At 41.7% G+C, this 21195-nt stretch overlaps 1 protein-coding gene across 1 annotated transcript in view; it reads right to left on the bottom strand.

The window, feature by feature from the left end:
* Nucleotides 1-18360: 18360 nt before the first annotated feature.
* The window catches only part of Wdr64 (WD repeat domain 64), a 92542-nt gene continuing 89707 nt past the window's right edge, over nucleotides 18361-21195 (bottom strand). The window contains exon 28 of the mRNA XM_050142882.1: nucleotides 18361-18441. Coding sequence (XP_049998839.1) covers nucleotides 18361-18441 — 81 coding nt within the window. The remainder of the gene's footprint in view (nucleotides 18442-21195) is intronic.

Here is a 21195-nt window from a genome sequence, read left to right as displayed (position 1 = left end):
ATTGCTAGATGGTATGGCTTTTAAAACTATTTCTTCCTTATGCTTCGCAAGCAGGCATGTTTGTGGACATGTATGTGACATGTGTGTATGCGGAGGTGAGAGGACCACTATGTGAAGCTAGTTCTTTCCTTCCACATTCACAGGGGTTCCAGGGACTGACTCAGACTGTCAGGTTTGCCTCACAGGTGGCAAACATTTTTATCTGTTAAATTGGTCTGCTAGCCCGAAAAATTAAACCTCCTGATGCCCTATTTCTTCAGACTATTACAGAGTTGTTTTCCTCAGTCATAAACAGAACTGAGTAAGATGGAGCTGAGGATACTTCTCACTATACTCAATTCGTCAGCAAACACCGGTGAACTCTCATCATGAGCAGGCATTGTATTCAACACAATGGGTGATCAAATAAGGAGAAAAAAATGTGATTTTTCTCTTTTAAGGACATCTGTATGCTGACTCATTCAGAAACAGATCCTGTTGTGTGGGATGACCGGAGTCAATCCTAACTTAAACTTATCTACACCCCACGACCACTTCAGTATCTTTACAATAACAAGGATGCTCAGACTTCTTACCATGAACAGCAAAACCAGCCTTTAGGGAATTGGGCTTGGGAATCTACATTGCAGTCTGAACGATAGGCAACAAAACAAATGAACAAAATACCCCAATAAGACAGGGGACCTAATTATATGTGTCCTTCACTGAGTCAGAGGAATCCTGGTACAGCTTGCACCTCACATCGCTGCTCCCCGTGCTCATGGTCTGACTTTGATTCACGGCTCACTTCCTTTCCTTTGACAGCCCCCACACAATGCGTAGCACACAGTAGAAGCTATATGATATTTGGTTTTGTGATTTCAGTTTCATGACTAGCATAACCAGCTTTTTTTTTTTTTCTTTCAAATATGCCCCGGTCTCTTCCTCTTGGCGTCCAGTCACGAATCCGATCATGAATCATTGCAGTGTGGCGAGCCGATAAAGTGCACAAGGAAAGAGATAGATTCTCACTCGGGAAAAAGAAATGCGTCTGCATTTCCCCTTTTCTCTGAGTTTTAACTTTACCAAATTATAAACTGCAAATTCCTGGAAATTGTCTCACTGAAAATGGAGAAATGGACCTGAATTCTTTAAGATTTCCAAAACCAGAGACTTATAACCAGGCAGAGGGTTATCACGGAAGCAGACGAGAGAGACGCGGGAACTAAGAGGGCGCTCTGAGAGCAAAGTGTATGCGTTTGTAGTCTTTCAAGCTGGAGCCACTGCGGGTGCATACACAGACCTTTCGGGAAGGTAAAACCGCTCTGTATGATACTGTAATGATGGATCTAGAAAACATACAATGTAAAGAGTTAACTGTACCGTCAACCATCGGGAGGTTAATCTCCCCAATCTTTTTGGTGAAATTTAGAATCGCCATGGAAACAAAACTCCAGGCATGTCTGTGAGGGACTTTCTGGATTGGCTTAATGAGGTGGGAAGACCAACCCAAAATGTCACTGGCGCCCGTCGTATGAAGGGCTGAGGTCCTGGACCTGAGTGAAAAGGCGGAAGAGGTTCTGAGCAACGAGTGTTCGTGCTCTCTGCTTCCTGTCTCACATTCATCGTGGCCAGCGGCTTCAAGATCCTGCAGCCACCCTTTCCCCACCATGATGGGCTGTAGCCCCAGCCGTGAGCCTGAATAAACCCTCCCTTCCTTAAGCTCTTCCATCAGGGATTTTGTTACAGCCAGGAGAACAGTAATGGCTGTAATTATGGACAGCAATGGATGTAACAAGTTACAGTAGGTCACGTATGTTCACCAGCTCTAACAAGTCCTCTCTAATGATGGTGTGGGTAGCAGGGAGACTGGTAATGTGACAGAGCAGGGGGAATTCTGGGAAAAAAAACTTCTGCAGCTCTTCTGCTTAGTTTTACTGTGAATCTAAAAGTACTAAAAATTCACATACACATACACACACACTCACACAACTACACTTACATATATATGTGCCTCGCATATATATTTTTACACACATATACCCATGTATGCACACACACATATCTATGTACGTATGCCCACACACCCACATAATACACACAAACACATATGGTGTCTCTCTCTCTCTCTCTCTCTCTCTCTCTCTCTCTCACACACACACACACACACACACACACACACACACACACACACACACAGTATCCACTCCATAGTTGACCATTCCCACAAGAGGACTATATTAACCTTACAAAAATACATGTAATATGAAATCCTAAAAAGCTGAACATTTGTGGGAGAATATAAAATAGGCTCATTTTCTGAAATAGCTGTGAGCCATTTACAGGTGATATGCCTGAAATCCCAGACTCAGGGGGCTGAGAACTCATTAGGAGATCACAAGTTCCAGGCCAGCTTGGGCAACTTAACAAGACCCTGTCTTAAAAAAATAACGAAATTGAAATAGTTGTTGGAGGAAGAAAACAGAATTTAATCCAAATATTCTAGGTGTCAGAGGGAGGGAGGAGCACGTTCTAGTTAAAAGTCTTATGGTATAACAAGATCAAAGTGGATTGGTTTCATGGAGAAAACACAGCCTTCAGACTCAAGGGAGCATGCTCTCTTTGTAAGAGATCCACGTGATGGGGAATCAGCCATCACTGTGTCTCTTCAGTAAGTGCATCACTAGGTCCTCCTTGCCCATTTGTTAGCATCTTTTAGTTTGAGCCCAAGAAAGTCAAAGACAATGAAGTTAACCAAATATGGAAGTCCAAGTGTGTTATGTAAATTGCCAACTGTTCTGCTAAAGAATGAAATGAAACAACTCAAGTTTTAATAGCAACATTGTAGCCAGATGGAAGTTAGACAACAGCTTAGCTCTTAGTGAGTAGCCATACCATGCCGTGCTCAGCAACATGGGTAGCATCAGCAGAACATTTCATCACTTTTGAGGCATGGTAGGTAAACAGAGGAAGGACGCCCCAACTGCCCAGGTGGGAGAGTTCAGGACTGGGGCATTACATAACTTCTCTGATGTCATTACAGATTGAGTAATGACAAGATTTTCATTGTATATGTTCACTGAACATGGTGCTCTGTTACATAAGGACATTATTATACAAGTATTTATACTTTATATTGTGTTATATCGACCATATTCTCCCTTCCTACCCATTTTACCTCTGCCCCAACCCTGGTAGTCACCTTTGTCCCCTAGGTTTGCTTCAACCTTCATGCTACACACACACACGCACACACAGATCCTTATGTATCTGTATATGTAACCACATATGAGAGAAACATTTAATATTGATGTGCAAGTGATATATTGATGTGGAATCTTTGGAGTAAACACCCAGGAGTGGTAGGGATAGGCTGTAAAGTAGACCTAATTCTAACTTTTTGAGTCCTTTGATTTCCACAGTGCAGGCTGCACACTTCCCAGAAATTCAATTCCAATCCCTCTGGTTGATTCACACCTTGCTCCAAACGTTTGTAAAGCTGTTACCCAGCAAATTCTTCCGAGGCCACTCTGCCCGTCACAATGCTAGATCTGAAAGATACTGCATGTGATCTAAGCAGAGTTTTACCTCTGACCCGGTTTACCTTGTCAAAAGAAAAGCAGATGATAAAACAACCACCCTGCAATTAGTATCCACTGGTGCGAGGCACTGTTAGAACAGGAGAGGAAGATGAGAGCCAAGGGCAGAGGTGACAGGCAAAGGGCGTCATTTAAAATGGGGGGGGGGCACAGGCAGTAGTGATGCACGCCTTTAATCCCAGCACTTGGGAGGCAGAGGTAATTGGATCTCTGTGAGTTCAAGGCCAGCCTGGTCTACAAAAGCTAGTTCCAGGAAAGGCTCCAAACCTACAGAGAAACCCTGTCTCAAAAAAACCAAAAAGAGTGGGGGAGGATCTCCTATAAGCATGGATCTGAAGGAAGTAAGGAAATTCCATGGGGGACATACTTGTCACATGTGTTTACTGAAGTATATAGCTCTTTCTTTTGAGACTTTGCTTGTGTTGGAGGGTGTGTCGTGGCCTACATATTTTAGACTTCTTTTTTGTTTCATCTAAAAATTATCATCAGTGATTATTATCACATCGGTAATTATTATGAAGTGTTCTCAACTTGGTGGGAGTAAAACCTGCTAGACTGGAATGAATTTAATTATGTCCTCAAATGTGACAGGATATGGTAAAAAATATCCTGGCCACTGAGAGGAGGGTGGGTGGGTTTGGCTTCAAAACTGGAATGAACTGAATCACAGATGGGGTTTCAGGATGCTACAGAATAAAGATAGCCAGTATCATGGCTGATATTTGTGTCCTCCGCTGGGTTTATTCTGATAATTCAATAAGACTGTATAAAGTATAAAATTGCCTTACTCTAAAAAAATTTGTAATTTCTCTGACTCTCTCTCATGTGTGTGTGCATGCACAGGTTGATGTGGGATGATTTCCATTTTTGATGTTGAGACAGTGTCTCTCAGTGAACCTGGAGCTCTCAAATTTAGCAAGACTGGATGGCCACTAAGCCCCGAGACTGTCCTGTGTTTGTCCCCTTACCTCTGGGGATTCAGGCTGGAAATGCTGCTCCTGGCCTCTTATATGGGTGCTGGGGCTCAAAAGCAGGTCCTCATGTTCGTGTGGCAGTCACTGTACCCAATGAGCTAACCTTTCCAGGAAATACCCTTAAGACATACCCAGATGAACGCTTTTCAGTAGGTTACAGATCTGATCAAGCTGACAACCAGATCAGCCAGACCACGGTTTAGTTTAGTTTAAAAATCAATAAAAGGCCCCCATAGTCTTCATTTTTCTCCATCTTCTGGTCTTCCAAAAGACCCTTCAGAATGTCCATTAACGTCTGGCTCTAGGGCTTCCTAGCCCTGGGTTTCACATTCTTTCACAACCCTCCCACAAACTGACTCGAGGATTATGACAGCAGCCACTCCACCTCTAATACTATTGTACACATTAAGGTTCTCCAGTAGAACAGAACCGACAGAATCAACAGGTGTTGAGAGTGATTTACTAGAGCAGCATGATGTGGGTCGTCCAACAATGCCTTCTTCACATTTAAGAGCTGAGACATTAGTGACTGCTCAGTCCTTGAGGATGGATGCCTCAGCGGTAGCAGAGCCACTGGTCTGTGGTCCATGTTGGGTAGCCCAAGAAGATAGTTTTCATTTGGCCAAAGGATGGCAGTCACAGAGGCAGCGACAGTGACAACAGTAGAAGCAGCAAATGCAGTCTGGAGGTGAAGGCAAGCAGGCACAGAGCCTCAGTTCTCCCCCACAAGTTCTCCTTATAGCTGAGATGCCACTAGAAGGGGTAGCTTTCCATATAGGAGGGTCTTCTCTGCCATCTAACCTTTCCAGGAAATACCCTTAAGACACACCCAGATGAACGCTTTTCAGTAGGTTACAGATCTGATCAAGCTGACGACCAGATCAGCCATCCCAGGTCCACTATAGAAACCTTACTCTTCTTTACTCTCATCATTTAGCACTGCTTAGCCGCCGCCTTGGGGAGAGACCCGAGGAGACTGAAATGACCACGAACATCCCAGACGAAAGGGAATTCCATGCAGTTCACCCTTCAACTGCTTTAACAAATGAACAGAATCTTAAGGATTGAAAATACTAAATATCTTGAAAGTTTTAGAGATTGGAAGTCTGAAGTGAATGTTTTGGGACCAAAAGCAGAGTGGCAGCAGAGCCGGCTCTTTGCAGTGGTTGCAGGAAATGTCTACTTCCAGGCTTTTCAAACTTCAGAGGCACACCACATCTGCACTGGAAGCATCTCCCTGCAGCCTCTGCTTCTGAGATCAGATCTCTTGCTATTGACTTCGAAGTTCTTGTCTCTCTCTTATGTGAGCCGTTGTGATTAACTTGGGCTCACTAGATAATCCCCATACCTCAGAATCTTTAATTGGATCCAAGGAGTACCATATCATATAATATATTCATAGACTGTGGATTGGGGTATGGAAATATTTGGGAAAATAATTCTGTATATCCACCATAGTGCTATTTTGAAAGCAGATTGTAAGCTTCTCATCCCTTCAAGAGCTGTAGAGAAGATCCCATGACTGTAGCCAGGAGTCATCTACAAATTCTTGGTCTTTAAAACTCAACAGGACATGTAATGTTATATGGGATTTTGTTATATCTAGACAATGCTATACACAATTCTTTCTTCCACCTTTCATGAATACTCAAGTTTCCTCACTCCTCTTAAACCAACTACTAAAATCCATCACTACTTTCACTTGAGATTCTCGTAAGGGGATCATTCCGGGTGCTTTGTGACTCAACGGAAGATAATGTCCTCTGGCCATCGGGGATGGAGTAGTATACCACTTTCCTAGCATGTGTGAGATTCTGGGTGCATTTCATGTCTATATTCTATATTCTCTCTATATAGAGATTAAAAGAGGGAGAGAGAAGGAGAAAAGGGAAGAGGAAGAAAAGGAGAAGGAGGAAGAGGAGGAGTAAAAGGAAGAGGAGGAAGATTTATCTCAGGTCTAAGGCAACCCCTACTCTATGAAATCTCACAAGTATCCCCTCTGTCCTCATTCAGTTTCTCACAGGCTCCCTCCTTCAGCTTCTTGCAGGTTCCCTCCTTCAGGTTCTTGCAGGTTCACTCTTTCAGGTTCTCTTTCTGCCCTTTTCGTGATTTACTTCTCAAAGTCTTTCAACAAGTCCCAGCTCCTCCCATCTCAAAAGAGCCCTCTAGCTCTTCTATACCTAATCCTCCTACTTTCACAGCCAAAAAATATGCTATTTTTAACAGAGAAATATAGGCTGGGTGACTCAACACCATCAGAATCATGAAAGAGCTGAATGAAAACACATTACAGGTCCAAATGGCTTTTCATCATTTGACTTAATCTCATCACCAAATGGAGTATTATTGATTGTTTCTTCCTTGAAAATCTTTCTTGAAACTCATGGCTTCTGAGATGTGAGATTTTTCTCTAGATTCACGACCCATGTTTATGTTTTAATTCTAAGCATCTTTTCTTCTTTGTTTTTTAAAAGTGTTTATTAGCTAGGCCATGGTGGCACATACCTTTAATCCCAGCACATGGGAGGCAGAGGCAGGCGGATCTCTGTGAGTTTGAGGCCGGCCTGGTCTACAGAATGAGTTCCAGGACAGGCTCCAAAACTACAGAGAATTACTATCTCAAAAACCTAAATCAAAAAATAGGTAGATAAATAAATAAATATTTTTTGTTTTATGTACATTGGTGTTCTGCCTGCATGTATGTCTGTGTGAGGGTTTCAGATCTCTTGGAACTGGAGTTACAGAGAAGGAGAAGGAGGAATAGGAGAAGGAAGAGAAGGGAGGGGAGGAGGAGGAAGGGGAGGAGGAGGACGAGGAGGAATTGTCTTAGGTATAAGGCAAACCCTATGTGAGCTGCCATGTAGATATTGGGAATTGAACTTGGATCCTCTGAAAGAGGATCAACTACTGAGACATGTCTGCAGCCCCAGTTCTAAGCATCTTTCTAAGCAAATCTTAGCCTTTAAATGCTGCCATTTTGGGGGCAATCCCGTGTCTCCTGCCATTACCTTCTGCATTGACACTAACAGGTACTCATTGATATTAGTGTACCCAAGACTAGGCTTCTGACACTTAACTTCTCTCTGGCCCAGAACTCCACCAAAGCATGGGAATCTGGAAGAGCATATCACCACCTAAAATAACTGGAATTCCATGGAGAACATGTTAAACAACATAAAGAAGGTTCTAGGGAAATAACACATTTCTGTGAAATCAAAGAGATGAATACTCCCACTGCTAGTGGAATCAGTCAGAATTAAAGGGTTTTGGTTGTGGTTCTTTTTTAAAAAATATTTATTTATTTATTTATTTATTTATTTATTTATTTATTTATTTATTATGTATGGAATATATGCCTGCAGTCCAGAAAAGGGCACCGGACCTCATTACAGATGGTTATGAGCCACCATGTGGTTGCTGGGAATTGAACTCAGGACCTTTGGAATAGCAGGCAATGCTCTTAACCACTGAGCCATCTCTCCAGCCCTGTGGTTCTTTTTTAAATATTTACTTTAATTTTATGTGTGTGGGTGTTTTGCATGCATGTATGTCTCTGTGTGAGTGCAGTGTCAATGGAGACCAAAAGAGGACTTTGGATCTTCTAGAGTAAGAGTTTAGAGCTGCCATGTTAGTGCTGGGAATCAAACCAGGGTCTTCTGGAAGAGCAGTGAATGCTCCTTTATCACTGAGCCATCTCTCCACCCCCTTCATCTTTAAAATGAAGATTTTAAATGGAGGCTTTGAAGAAAGTAGAAATGTCTGATGGTCAGAAGCATAGGGAAAAGAAAGTAAGGAAAAGGTTAAAGCCTGTCTGGGGTGGTGAAGAGCCCAGGCTGCCTAGAATTTAACTTGTGTAAAGAGTTTATAAAAGTGAATAGACTAGAACTAGATTTTCAGGATTGAATTTCTCAGTCAGTTGTCAGTGAGTGCACAGCGAAGTATATGTGCCTTGGTGTTCCCGTCGTGAAAGCAGCGCCAGTGGATGATGGGATTTGGTGGTGACATCCAGAGAGCTTCTGGGTTCTTGTGCCCCACAACAAAGAACTAAAGATACCTGGATAGAAGGAAGAAAGCAAGAGGCTTTGTTGAAGAAGCATCCATTTCCCTGGAAGGTGGAGTTTAGTAGCTCAAATGATAACGATGATCAAAGGATCAAGGCTTTTGTGACATATATATGTATGAACTCGGGGGGGGGGTGTTACTTACATAGCGAAGACTTTCTCATGTATGTTCAGTCTCTGCTACATGTGGTACTTACTACACTCAACTTCATGTGCTGCACATGTTTTAGATTTCCATACAGCTGTGAGGGTTTTAGAGTTATAAGGCACCATAAGTGACCCTCAGCCATCTAGGTCCCTCCGCACCTGTACCAGTATCTAGATTTAGTAGGCTGGTGGTAAGGCAGGAGGTGGGGCAAGAAGGGTTGATAGCTGCCCAGCATGCAGAACAGGGACTAGTGTGGTGGCGACATTTGATTTAGAGGATTTGCTCAGAGTTCTAGCGAGATGCCCGTGCTGCAGCCATCTGATCAGAATTCCTAAATAGCACACCGATGCGCCTGTAGCGTTTCAAACATAGACAGAGAAGCAAATGCTTGATATAATTAATTTGTCTTTTTATATCCTAGGGAAAATGATTATACCACGAAATGTGTTATTTTTCAGAGAAGAACCTGTAATTAACAATGTGAACAGTCCTCTCATAGGTTAGCAATCAGAAACAAACATTAGGTTAAAGAAAAGTTTTTCTTTGAGGGTCTGGTTTGCCTTGTGATCTGACTAGGCAGAGAGCAGGAATAGCAGGAAGAGCAGGTTCCTGTTCTCAGCTTCCTGGGAGCTTCTGGGAACCATCATGACCCTGCCTCTCTACTGACGATGGACCACACAGAAGCAAGAGGTCCAGACAAAAGCCAGCAGTAAAGATAAGATGGTGATGGAAGCCATCCAGACCACACAGCCACTCACTACATAGTGTGAGACCCCAGGAAGTGCCCAGGCAGGGCCAACTCACATTGCTATCTATAGCCCCACATTTGGGGCTACTTTTTGTTGTTGTTTTTCAGTTGTATTAGATATATGTAGAAAGAAGTACGATTTTTTACAACATTGATTCTTCAAAACTATGAGCATTAAGTGTTCATTTACATTTGTATAAGGTTTCTTTTATTTTTCCCTAAAATGTTGTCTTGATGTGTTTTGCCTCCCAGCTTTTATTATGGGAAAAAAGACTATTAAATGGTGTTGAAAGTATTTTATAATGAATACCTACATACCTACCACCTAGAGTCTACAATTATGGATGCTACCAGACTTGATCTGTCATATATATCGTCCATTCTACCCATCTGTTGATCTTAACTTTTTAAATTGAATTTCAAAGTAGGTCTGAAGAAACCAATAATCATACTGACATGCATAACATTAACTGGAATATTTTAATGGATACAGAAATATCAACTTTGAGATATACACATACTTATATAGCCCAAATTCTTCTACAATAAACAATATCCTAGTCATTCCAGAAAGTTATTTAATTTCCCCTTTCAATCAGTCTGTCAGGCAAGAGATATAGAACAGTGCTAGAAATGCTTGCCTCACTTTCCTGATACCGTGGGTTAAATCATTACAACTAGAAAAAAACCCACACAATTAATATGTAATAAATGCCCTCTCTTTCAGAGGCCATTCTATTTATTTTTATATCAATTTGATATATGTAAATAAAAATACAATGTATGTTGTAGGTAGAAACATGGAGATTGTGCTTTTATGAAAAGAACAATGGGAGAAATTGGTTGTCTACACACTAGACAGGGCTCATTCTTTTCCTTTACCCTGAGTGACAAGTGTGCTAATAGATGTCTTGTTACATGGCAGAGCGTGCACCCATTTCTATGTTGACCTTGGTGAGTCACATAAGGTTCAGTGACATTAAAAAGAACCTAGAATCTGTATTTCTTTTCTCATTTATGTTTTCTTCCTATCAACTTATTTGACATCTTGGCTGTTGTAAATAATATGATTTTTTTTAATCATCCTCCTTAACAAGTTACTCTTTTGGATTATTACTGTACTATATAGAGTACATGCCCAGTAGTCAGCTGAGGCAGGTTGAGGACCTTCTACAAGTGAGTGCATCACTCCAGCCCGTGGCTGCACATGCTGCCACACCTCACCTTCATCTGTGAGTTCTTGTCTTCCTCTGCATATAGTCTTCTGACTCCACAAAGTCCACTTCAAGTTCTCCACTAAGTTAATCTGAAACTCAATCTTGATCTAACTAGGTGCCTGGATGTTTGTTAAACCAGCATCAAGATCTTGATTTAACCAGGTCTGTTCATATATTCACTGTTGCTGTTTCTGGAGCATATCAACCATCACACAGGAGTCGGGTTTTCACCAGAATAAAGGAGAACACGTTAGATCTGTACTTAGATCTATCATCTATCTATCTATCTAGTTGTCCACGTTGGCACTATTTGTTGACTGAGGTTTCTGTCCCACCCGGTCCTGCATTCGTTCAGTCCCAAAGAAACACACAGAGGTCTACACTAATCATAAACTGGTTGGCTTATTAACTCAGGCATTTATTTATTTATTTATTTATTTATTAAAGATTTCTGTCTCTTCCCCACCTCCGCCTCCCATTTCCCTCCCCCTCCCCCAATAAAGTCCCCCTCCCTCGTCAGCCCAAAGAGCCATCAGGGTTCCCTGCCCTGTGGGAAGTCCAAGGACCACCCACCTCCAGTAAGGTGAGCATCCAAACTGCCTAGGCTCCCACAAAGCCAATACATGCAGTAGGATCAAAAACCCATTGCCATTGTTCTTGAGTTCTCAGTAGTCCTCATTGTCCGCTATGTTCAGCAAGTCCGGGTTTTATCCCAGGCTTTTTCAGACCCAGGTCAGCTGGCCTTGGTGAGTTCCCGATAGAACATCCCCATTGTCTCAGTGTGTGGGTGCACCCCTCGCGGTCCTGTAACTCAGGCTTTTTATTAACCCTTACATCCTACATTTACCCATAATTCTTATCTGTATCAGCCACATGGCTTGGTCCATTTTATCAGCAAGGCATTCTCATCTTGCTTTCTCTGTGATGACTGCAGACTGATTCTTTCCTCTTCATGGACTTCTCTGTTCTAGTCACCCTGCTTCTACTTCCTGCCTGGCTACTGGCCAATCAGTATTTTATTAAAACAATACAATATAAGTGACAGGGTACAAGACCATTATCCCACAGCAACCATGGCCAAAACCAACTTAAGTAAGAAAGAGTTTATTTTGGCTTATGGTTCCTGCGGCCTAGAATCCATAATGGCAGGGTGGAGGTAGGGCATGGCAGCACATTTCAGCCTCACACAGGAAGCAGACAGAGAGAACAGGAAGTGGAGCAAGGCTGTAAACCCCCAAAGACTGTCCCCAGTAACTACTTCCTCTAGTAAAGCTCTACCTCCTAAAGACTCCATAGCCTTCCTGAAAACACCACCAAGGGGGGACCAAGAGTTCAAATATACAAGCCTAAGGAGAATACTTTTCATTCAAACCACCACAAGGTGCATTGCTTATTTAGATTTAGGGACAAGAAAATAATGCTAATACACTTAAACTCAAGTGCACAAGACTTGAGTCCCAAAATAAGCACAGCCTGTTTGTATTTGAGTTGCCTTCAGGAAAACAATCCTTTCCAGATGCAGGCAATTTGGATCTAATCAGTTGTTAGTTTTTTGTTGTTGTTGTTGTTGTTTCTATTTTGTTTTTGAGATAGGGTGTCACTGCATAGCCCTAACTGCCCTGGAATTCACTAGATAGATCAGGGTGACCTTAAAACTCACAGAGATCTGCCTGACTCTGCCTCCCAAGTGCTGGGATTAAAAGCATGTGAGATCATGTTAAAGCTTTTCACTCCCAGCTAGATTCTAGATTGAGGTGTTTGTCTTCCCATGTCCCCTTCATTTTTTTTTAACTCTTTCTATCTGTCATGTTTCAGCACTATGAGCATGTGAAGGAAACCATTGTTTTAATTAATGGTTAAAGATTAGCTTTTCATGTTTAAAAAAAATAACACGTTCATGCTGAATGTAGACTTTTTCCCTCAATGCTTCTGTGATATGTGCTCTTGAGAGTGAGTTATTCATGCTAACACAAACATTGATATATTATTTGCTTCTGTTAGAGCAAATTCTCCCACTGCATAGATTGCTTGATCATTCTTTTGGTGATGAAGACTAGGCCACAATCATGAGTCACCATAAATGAAATTATTATGAAAATCCATTCTTCCTTTATTTTCTTCATGTGTGCTGTGATTTTAACATATAATCTATTAATATACTAGTATAATTATATTCATATGTGCTATATTAACATAATCTTCCGTTAGGTTAGTTTATATTTTATATTTGTTCCTGTCCTTTTATATTAAATAATTTAGTGCCCTTGTTTAAACTATGTTCATTCCGTTCAAATTTAGCCTCTGACAAGTTCTCAGAGCAGGAGCAGAAGCCAGCTAGAGCCTTTGCTGAGGTGTCACAGGTGTGGCCTCTCACCCAGTTGCTAGTATTGTTCCTCCCTGGAAGCCCTTGAGCTGTGCTTCTGTATTGGTGACTCATCTGTGACTGTGATAAAAAAATCATGATCAAGGTAACATAAGGAAGCGTTTATTTGGACTTATGGCTCCTGAAGGATGAGAGTCCATCATGGTGGGAATGTATAGCAGGTAGAAGGCAAGGTAACAGGAGGGGAAGCCAAAAGGTCACATGTCTAACCAGAAGCTGAAACAGAGAGCAACCAGGATGTGAGAGAGTCTCTATACACTCAAAGACAGACCCCAGGGACAACTTCCTCTCACAAGAGTCCACCTCCAAGAGGTTCTACAACCTCCTTAAATAGCATGAAACCTGGGGGTCTTTGTTTAAATATCTGAGCCGATGGGGGAAATTCTTGTGTGTGTTTCAGATATTTTAATTTTTGTATACATACAATTAGATATTTTAGGGATAGAAAGCAAGTCAAAATGTGAAATTCATATCTCAGACAAATTTTATACAAATAAGACTGAAGGTAGCTTTATAATTTAGTGAATGTGTTTTATGAATGATTAGCCATGTAAGATCAGATGTAGAAGTTTTTATTTGAGAAATATTCCAGTTGCTTATAAATATAGGTTCAGATTTTGGAGTATTTAAAAATTTCATATTTGGGAAGTTCAACTTGACATTGAATCTACTCAAATAAAATGTTCTGTTGATCTTAAATTTATAGCTTTAGTAGCACTGAGGCTGATGACATGGGATAATCACTGCCACCAAGACTGACGACCTGATTTCCATTTCCAGAGCTCTTGTGGTAGAAGGGTAACACAATTCCTACAAGATGCTCTCACCTCCACACATGCGACATGGTACACACTAATTAATGTACACGACTGCACATATACGCATCCCTCCTCACGTACTAAGTAAATGTCAAAAGAAAAAATTAGTAGCGTTTATTAGAAATAGCAATCTAATAGTTAAAAATTAAAACACAGCAGGCATAGTAAAGACTCTGTTTTTAGAAATCTTCAGTCTTTAAGATCAGAGGCCTTAATCTTGACAGGTTTTCTAAATTTTCCACAACATCTTTTAGATAGTCTTCATCTTTAAAAAAAATATACATATAATTCTCTTTCCACTTCCAAACAACCACAGACATATTTCTTTTAACACTTTATAGCTGGGGTTTGTTTCTTTATGCATCCTGAAAACCAGTTTGAATATACAGTCTATTAAGAGTTACATAATTCTTGATATATTTAGGTTTACATCTCTAATGTCACTGTTATAACTGAGAAAGAGGTGGCAGGATTGCAGAAAGAAGCTAACTTGAGGTCACTCTTCATAAGCACTTTATTCGACTATGGGGCCCTTAATGGGGAGAATGGTCTCTAGGTTGGAAGAAAAGTTTCATTAATTCATTAGGAGAGAAAACTTCCTTGCATGGTATGGTGGGAGGAGGTACAGTGTAGTGTGCCAGCAGGGGACCAGAGAAAAGGGATTTCAAATGCCCAGAACAAAAAAGACATTCGCCAAGTTCCAGCAGGAGGCAGGCAAGCGTCATACCATGTGGTCTAGCCTGGAATACTTGCCAAAAAGCACAGAGTCAGACATTTGATGGGTTTATCAACTCATAGCTTAAAGGAGGGGGGGACTGGGCTTCTCTCTGGACCCACATCCCAGTCTGAGTGTTCTGGCTGTTCTTTGTCCTAAAGGATAGGTTGCAGGTGTGTGGCCTGATTTCAGGGTAGGGGTGTGGTGAGAGCCAGCTAAAATAGTCTGAGATCTGGCAGCCAGTGTGTGTTTTTTCTGTTTATCCGATCCTTTCACGCTTCTTTTCAGCTCTCAGTTTTTAGAGCAAGTAATTGCTATCATTCTCAATTCCCTCTTGGGCATGTCCATGGTCATGTGTTGTTGCTGTTCTTCTAGTGGTTTCCACAGAGATTATCCCATACGCTACTGACACTGCCAGAGTTGAAATGATTATTGGTAATCTTACCTTCTTCCAGGAAATGTAAGAGCCTTAAAAATTATGATCTACCTTTTTATTTTTAATCTGCGTGCACGCGCGCGCACGTGTGTGTGTGTGTGTGTGTGTGTATGTTTTGAGTTTATTACATATGTCTGTGCTGCTATGAATGCCAGTAAAGGGTGTCAGATGCCACGGGAACTGGAGTGACAGGTGACCCCACATGTGTCCTGGGAACCAAATGTGGGGTCCTCTGCAAGAGCAATATGTGCTCTTAACCACGAAGCTGCCTCTCTAACCCCAGACCCTTACTCTATGACCTGTTTTAACCACTGCTGCTGCTACTTCACCCCATTGGTATCCTGTGTGTTAGTGACGGGTTTTCCACTGTGGTACTCTCTCCTTTCTCCTTCTCCGAGTGCCCATCTGTCTTCCTCTGCTTGAAGCATCCTCTTCAGTATTCTCTTTAGCTTGTGTCTATTCCTGTTGATTCTCTCAATTTTTGTTTGTCAGAACCTTATTTGACATTTGGCTGTCCTTCCTGAAGGATATTTTCTCGTGATTGGTAATACTAGGTTGGCATTTGTTTTATGTCAGGAGTCTTTTGTTTCCAGCCTTCCCTTCTTTGGCTCTCTGCAGACACTGGCTGATATCCGTCTACCTGCATACTGTACAAGGATGCCGTGTCCTTCAGTCTTACTTGATTGCATCTAAAATTTGTTTAGCATTTTTCTATGAAGTATATAAAATTGCATTGCTTCCCACTAATATTTATCTCTCAAAACCCTAACAGTTTCCTGAATTCTGGGGCTGTTACATGCGATAATAGAGACATAATAATGAAATAGCAGCACTGTTTGGCTTGGGAACAGAAGCTGACACATTCCCTTCAGAAAAATTCAGTTTAGTAGGGGAAAGGGCCTTGGAGTCATCACTAGGCCTTCATATGAGAGTTAGAGGTATGAAGATACGAACATGACAGAGCTCTAGAGGGAAGTAGAGGCTTCCTTTCAGTGCTTGGAGAGGAGTCTCATTAAGGGTGAGAAAGGGTTTTACTAGCTTTCTTTCTAATTCAACTGCTCTATTTACTTATTAAGTATATTTTGTTCATATTTTTTGTTATTGTTGCTTTATCTCCCACCCCATAATTCTCTACAGAGTGAGAACTCAGAATTTAAAAAGAGACTATTTTTTTTTCATTATTTGCTTTAACCAAGTGGTGGAGCGATGCTTTGGGAAAAGTAGACTAACAGTTGTTACCATGGCAACACTTTTATTACACAGAGCTCAAAATCATTGCCTGAAGAAGTTCAGGTTAGATAATTCTCACGTTTCAATTCTGATACTTTTTTCGTGCTTTATGTTTAAAATCGGATTCATTATCACTCAGATTTTGATGCTTTCATATTTTTTTAAACATGTACCTCCACTGACTAACATTCTGTTAGCTGCTAAGATAATCTGAAGGGCAGATTCTATCAGCCTGTCTTCAAAATGCCTCTTTCTTTATGTTGGGTAAAATGTTATGCCACAAGCTGAGCATGCCCAGAGGCATTTGGCCACCATTTTAATTTAACCCTTCAAGCATGTGGCTCCATGACCTTGAGCCCCAAATTATGTTTGTTATTTTTTCCTTGGATTTTTTTTAAACCGTAAAATGAGCACGTTCAGGAATATAATGTTTTTTGCAGTTTGCCCAGGCACGGACATCCCTAGTAAACATGTATAGGCCACCTAAATAACATACCCATTATCCTTTAGTTTGATGACATCCTTGCTTCCCCTTGCCTGGTCCCACCCTAGATCTTTCCCACTCTTTTATGTGTTGGCGGCAGTTGTTTTGGTTTCATTCTTACCAAGAGGAGAGAGAGAGCCCATGGCACTTAGTCTGTTGACAGAAGACACAGCCCTCGCCTCAAAGGGAAAAAGAGTTTATTCCAGAGTCAAATATAAGTGACCATGGCTGAGGAACACAGTTAGGCCTCTTCAAATACCATGTTCCAACAAGGCAGCAATTTCATGAACTTTTATAGTAACAGAGCAAAGAAAGCCATAAACTTAACCCACTTTTCAAATATATTGGTAAGTACACATGCTGAGTGGAAATGGCTCTCATAGGCTCAAATATTTCCACACTTTGCCCTAGCTGGTGAAATTTCTGGAAGGATTAGGAGGTGTGGTCTCGGAGTAGATGTGTTCTTGTTGGAGGAGATATGTCAACAGGAGTGGACTTTGAGGTTTCAAAAGCCCATACCAGGCCCAGTGTCTCTGCCTACTGCCTGTGGGTCAGGATATAACGCTCTCAGCTACTGCCGCACTGCCATGCCTGCCTGTTTCCGGCCATGATGACAATAGACTGACCCTCTGCAGCTGCAAGCTGGACCTCAGTGAAATGCCTCCTTTTGTAAGACAGCATTTTTAGCCATTTGATTGGCACATTTCAAAGGATTTACCAATGGTCACAGCAGACATTGAGTCATGCATGGGGGTGGTGGTCAATAAATAGCTACTAAAGGAACTAGAGATGTCCCCAAGATAATTTGGCTCTGGTCTTAACTCTTCAGCCCCTCCACGTCACTGACATTCTCATTAATCAATCAGCTTTTGTAGTCACAGCTTCATTCCGGGAATTCTCAGGTGACATTACCTCGATGAAGCAGACAGCTAAAGGCTGGGTAGGGATATTTTTCTTTTTGAATAATAGTTTTCCTAGAAGATCTGAAAGCTGAAGCAGGGTAACCTTAAATTCAAGATCTCCTAGATCAGCCTAGTGAAACCTTATCTCCAAACAGCCCTTGATGTAGTCGACTTGCCTAGCTTGCCAGGCCCCTAGGTGCAACTTCAAATAAACAAAGAAACAACGATAATGATCCTCTTTGTATGCACACAGCAGGACACACATGTAATTTTCCTCTTACTGCACACATTCTAATTCTGGTTGTGGATTGGGGTGAACAACGAGCAGAGGTGAAAACTAAGCATCACTAAGCATTTGGGGGCTACTCATGCTACCAATGTCATTTGTGTCCTTGTGCCATCTTGTTGACAATGACAAGAGACACTGCCCATTCATTAGGTGTTTTTCCATGCCTAAAGAGAAGCTGTCAAACTGGCTGCCGGCTGTTGCTTGCTTGTTGTCAGGGCTAAGGTCAGCGGAAGCCCTTGAGTGACCTCCATTACTAGGATGACCTGAAGTAGAGGGATGTGTAAGCATCTTGCGGTGTCTCATCTGAAAGTACAGAGGGAAGATGTTGTCCAGACTCTTGTGGCCTCCTGTACAACAGCCAGTTCCGAGGCTCCTCTTCACTTGGGCATGTTTGGGAAGAAGGACGAAGCCAGATTGATTTGTGGAACCAAATTTCTTTTCAGGCTTTTCCTCCGTGACTGCGGAATAAGTGGCACATTCATTAGTAAAAAGAACACGATAGACAAGCTTCCCAACTTCTCCCATTAAAGCGTTTTCATCCTCCTAGCTAAGCAGTGAAGTGAGTTCAGTAGTCCTGTGCATCTCTGGGCAGGAGAGTGTTGATGAAAGGTGAGACCCTCAAAGGGTTCTGGATGTAGCACGATTAATAAAAATCCAGAGACAGATATTGGGGTTCAACCTGAAGACTAGACGAGCAAAACTGCCAGCCACTGGCTCTTACCTCAACCTCAGTCTGAAAATGGTGAGCCTGCCTCCAGGAAACCTCAGAATGAGACTGAGCCTGAAACCTGTCTTCTTCCAGCTTATATTTCTCCCGAGTGCTTTGGGTGCCATCTGGAAGAGCTTTGGAGCTGCCTAACGGGGTGCTTCTCCATTCTAGAACCCATGTACACTAACTGGAAAGGGTTGATAGGAGGATCTACCACAAGTGTGAGTCCAGCCCAGAACAAAACAAGTTCCAGGCCAGCCAGTGCTGCATGACAAGACCCCAAAGCATCCCTTGGGACAGTGAGATGGCTCAGCTGCTGCCAGCACTTTCTGTATAGACCTGATAACTTGAGTTCTATCCCTGACCTCACTGTACAAGGTGGGAAATGACTCCCAAAAGCTGTCCTCGGACCTCCACACATATGCCGTGACATGGATATGCATGCATGCAAAAAGAAAAAATTAAAACCCATAGATAGATACATATAGACAGACATTTTGTCAGCAACATTTGACTGCTATATAAGAGACACTAGATGAACACCATATGTTTCTGAGATATTTCTGGGATTTGGTTACAAAATTTTGTAACATAAAAAAGGAAGAGGAGACATATGAGGTAAAGAAAAGAAACAGAAAGCTATGAGGCCCAGCCTGTCTTCAAGGGTCCTTTATGTCTGGGCATCAGCAGGTTGTGTCTCTACTCCTTTCTTCCTGAGACAAGATAGGAGGCCTCAGGTCCCTTCGTGACCTGCACACTCCAGCACAGGGAGTGTCCCCATGCTTCAGGTGTCCTCTCTACCAACTTCTATACTTCCTAAGCCCACTACTCAGCACACTCTCCCCAATTCTCAGTGTCAGTCTTGTAGCACAAATAATAAAATCCAAAAGACAGATATTGGGGGTTGAACTGAAAGATCAGAGAAGCAACGCAGTCAACCACTAGCAAGCTCTTACCTCTACGAAATCATCAGACTGAAAGAGAGCCAGTTCCTGTCACATCCTGTCTTATATTCCTCTCTAGTACTGGTATTATAGGCATGTACCACCACCACCCAGCCTCTAAGGCTAACCAGTGTGGTTGCTGGGATTAAAGGCATGTGCCACCCCTGCCCAGTTTTAGACTTGACATTCTTATGCTTTCTTCATATTTGAACTTTCTTGATGACTTTTTTTTGAGTCAGGGTCTCCCTACATAGCCCTATAACCCACCCTACAGACCAGACTGGCCTCAAACTCACAGAGATCTGTTTGCCTCTGCCTGAGTGCTGGGATTAAAGTTGAGTGCCACCACACCTGGCCCCTTGTTAGATTTTTGTAGCACTTAGGGATTGAACTCAGAGCCAGTTAACTACCACTGAGTTACCAACCCATGACCTTCTAGCCATGACTAAGTTTTAATTTCATTATGCTGGTTCTTAAGACCTATGTTCTAGTAAGAAGTAGGCCCTTTGTTCCGTCATGCCCGGCTAGTTTACTTCTGAAATAATCACACAGAAGCTCTATTTATTAAATTACTGCTTGGCCCATTAATTCTAGCCTCTTATTGGCTAACTCTCACATCTTGATTTAACCCATTTCTAATAATCTGTATGTCACCACAAGGTTGTGGCTTACCCAGAAAGATTTAGCATGTCTGACCTGGCGTCTCCATGGTGGCTCTCCCTCTCTGACTCTCTTTCTTCCTCCCAGAATTTAGTTCTGTCTTCACTGCCTACCTAAGTTCTGCCCTATCAGGCCAAGCAGTTTCTTTATTAATTAATCAATGAAAGCAACACACAAACAGAAGGACCTCCTACACCACTATGTGGCCATCTTCTTTTCTAAGCTTTGGACTTGATTAGAAAATAAACTTATATTTAATATCAGGTTAGATAAAAATGTGAAGAATAAAAATATGGGGCACTAAATATATAAATTGTAGAACCAAACACAAATCTATCTATCTATCTATCTATCTATCTATCTATCTATCTATCTATCGACATATTGATATATATACATACATATATGTATATATATATATACACACTTTTTACTTTTGGATTACTTGTAACATGCTGTTTCATCCATTCCTTAAAACTAAAAGCATTTTTATAGCTCTTTTTAATGCCAATAGCTCTTTCTCGCATAATTGACAGCATGGCTGATTAGTGGGTCGCATCTGTAGTCCCATTCAGTGCAAAAGCTAACAAAATTATGAAGACATTTTCCATCTTGATTTTATAAAATAGCTTTTAAAAGTGGTTAGCGTTGTTGTCACAGAGTCCATCATCAGTTAGCAGTGGGCAAGAAAAGCCACACACTGGGCTACATCTTTCTCTTTCCGCTGGACCCATACTGATGACTACATAGATGAGTGTAGGTTAAGTCAGGTCCATGGAAGCTTCTAGTGCTATTAGAATAAACTCTGATCAAGGAAATTTGAAGGGAAAGATCTTGGGCTTATCATCTAATTAGCAAGTGGTCTTTGGTATCACCTGACCAAATGCAAGATGGATCTA

Source organism: Alexandromys fortis, unplaced genomic scaffold (assembly GCF_014885135.2).
Source record: "Alexandromys fortis isolate MF-2015 unplaced genomic scaffold, M_Fortis_MF-2015_v1.1 scaffold_51, whole genome shotgun sequence".
Classification (NCBI taxonomy): domain Eukaryota; kingdom Metazoa; phylum Chordata; class Mammalia; order Rodentia; family Cricetidae; genus Alexandromys; species Alexandromys fortis.
The sequence above is the reverse complement of the archived record's forward strand: the minus strand, read 5'-3'. Positions and strand labels throughout refer to the sequence as shown.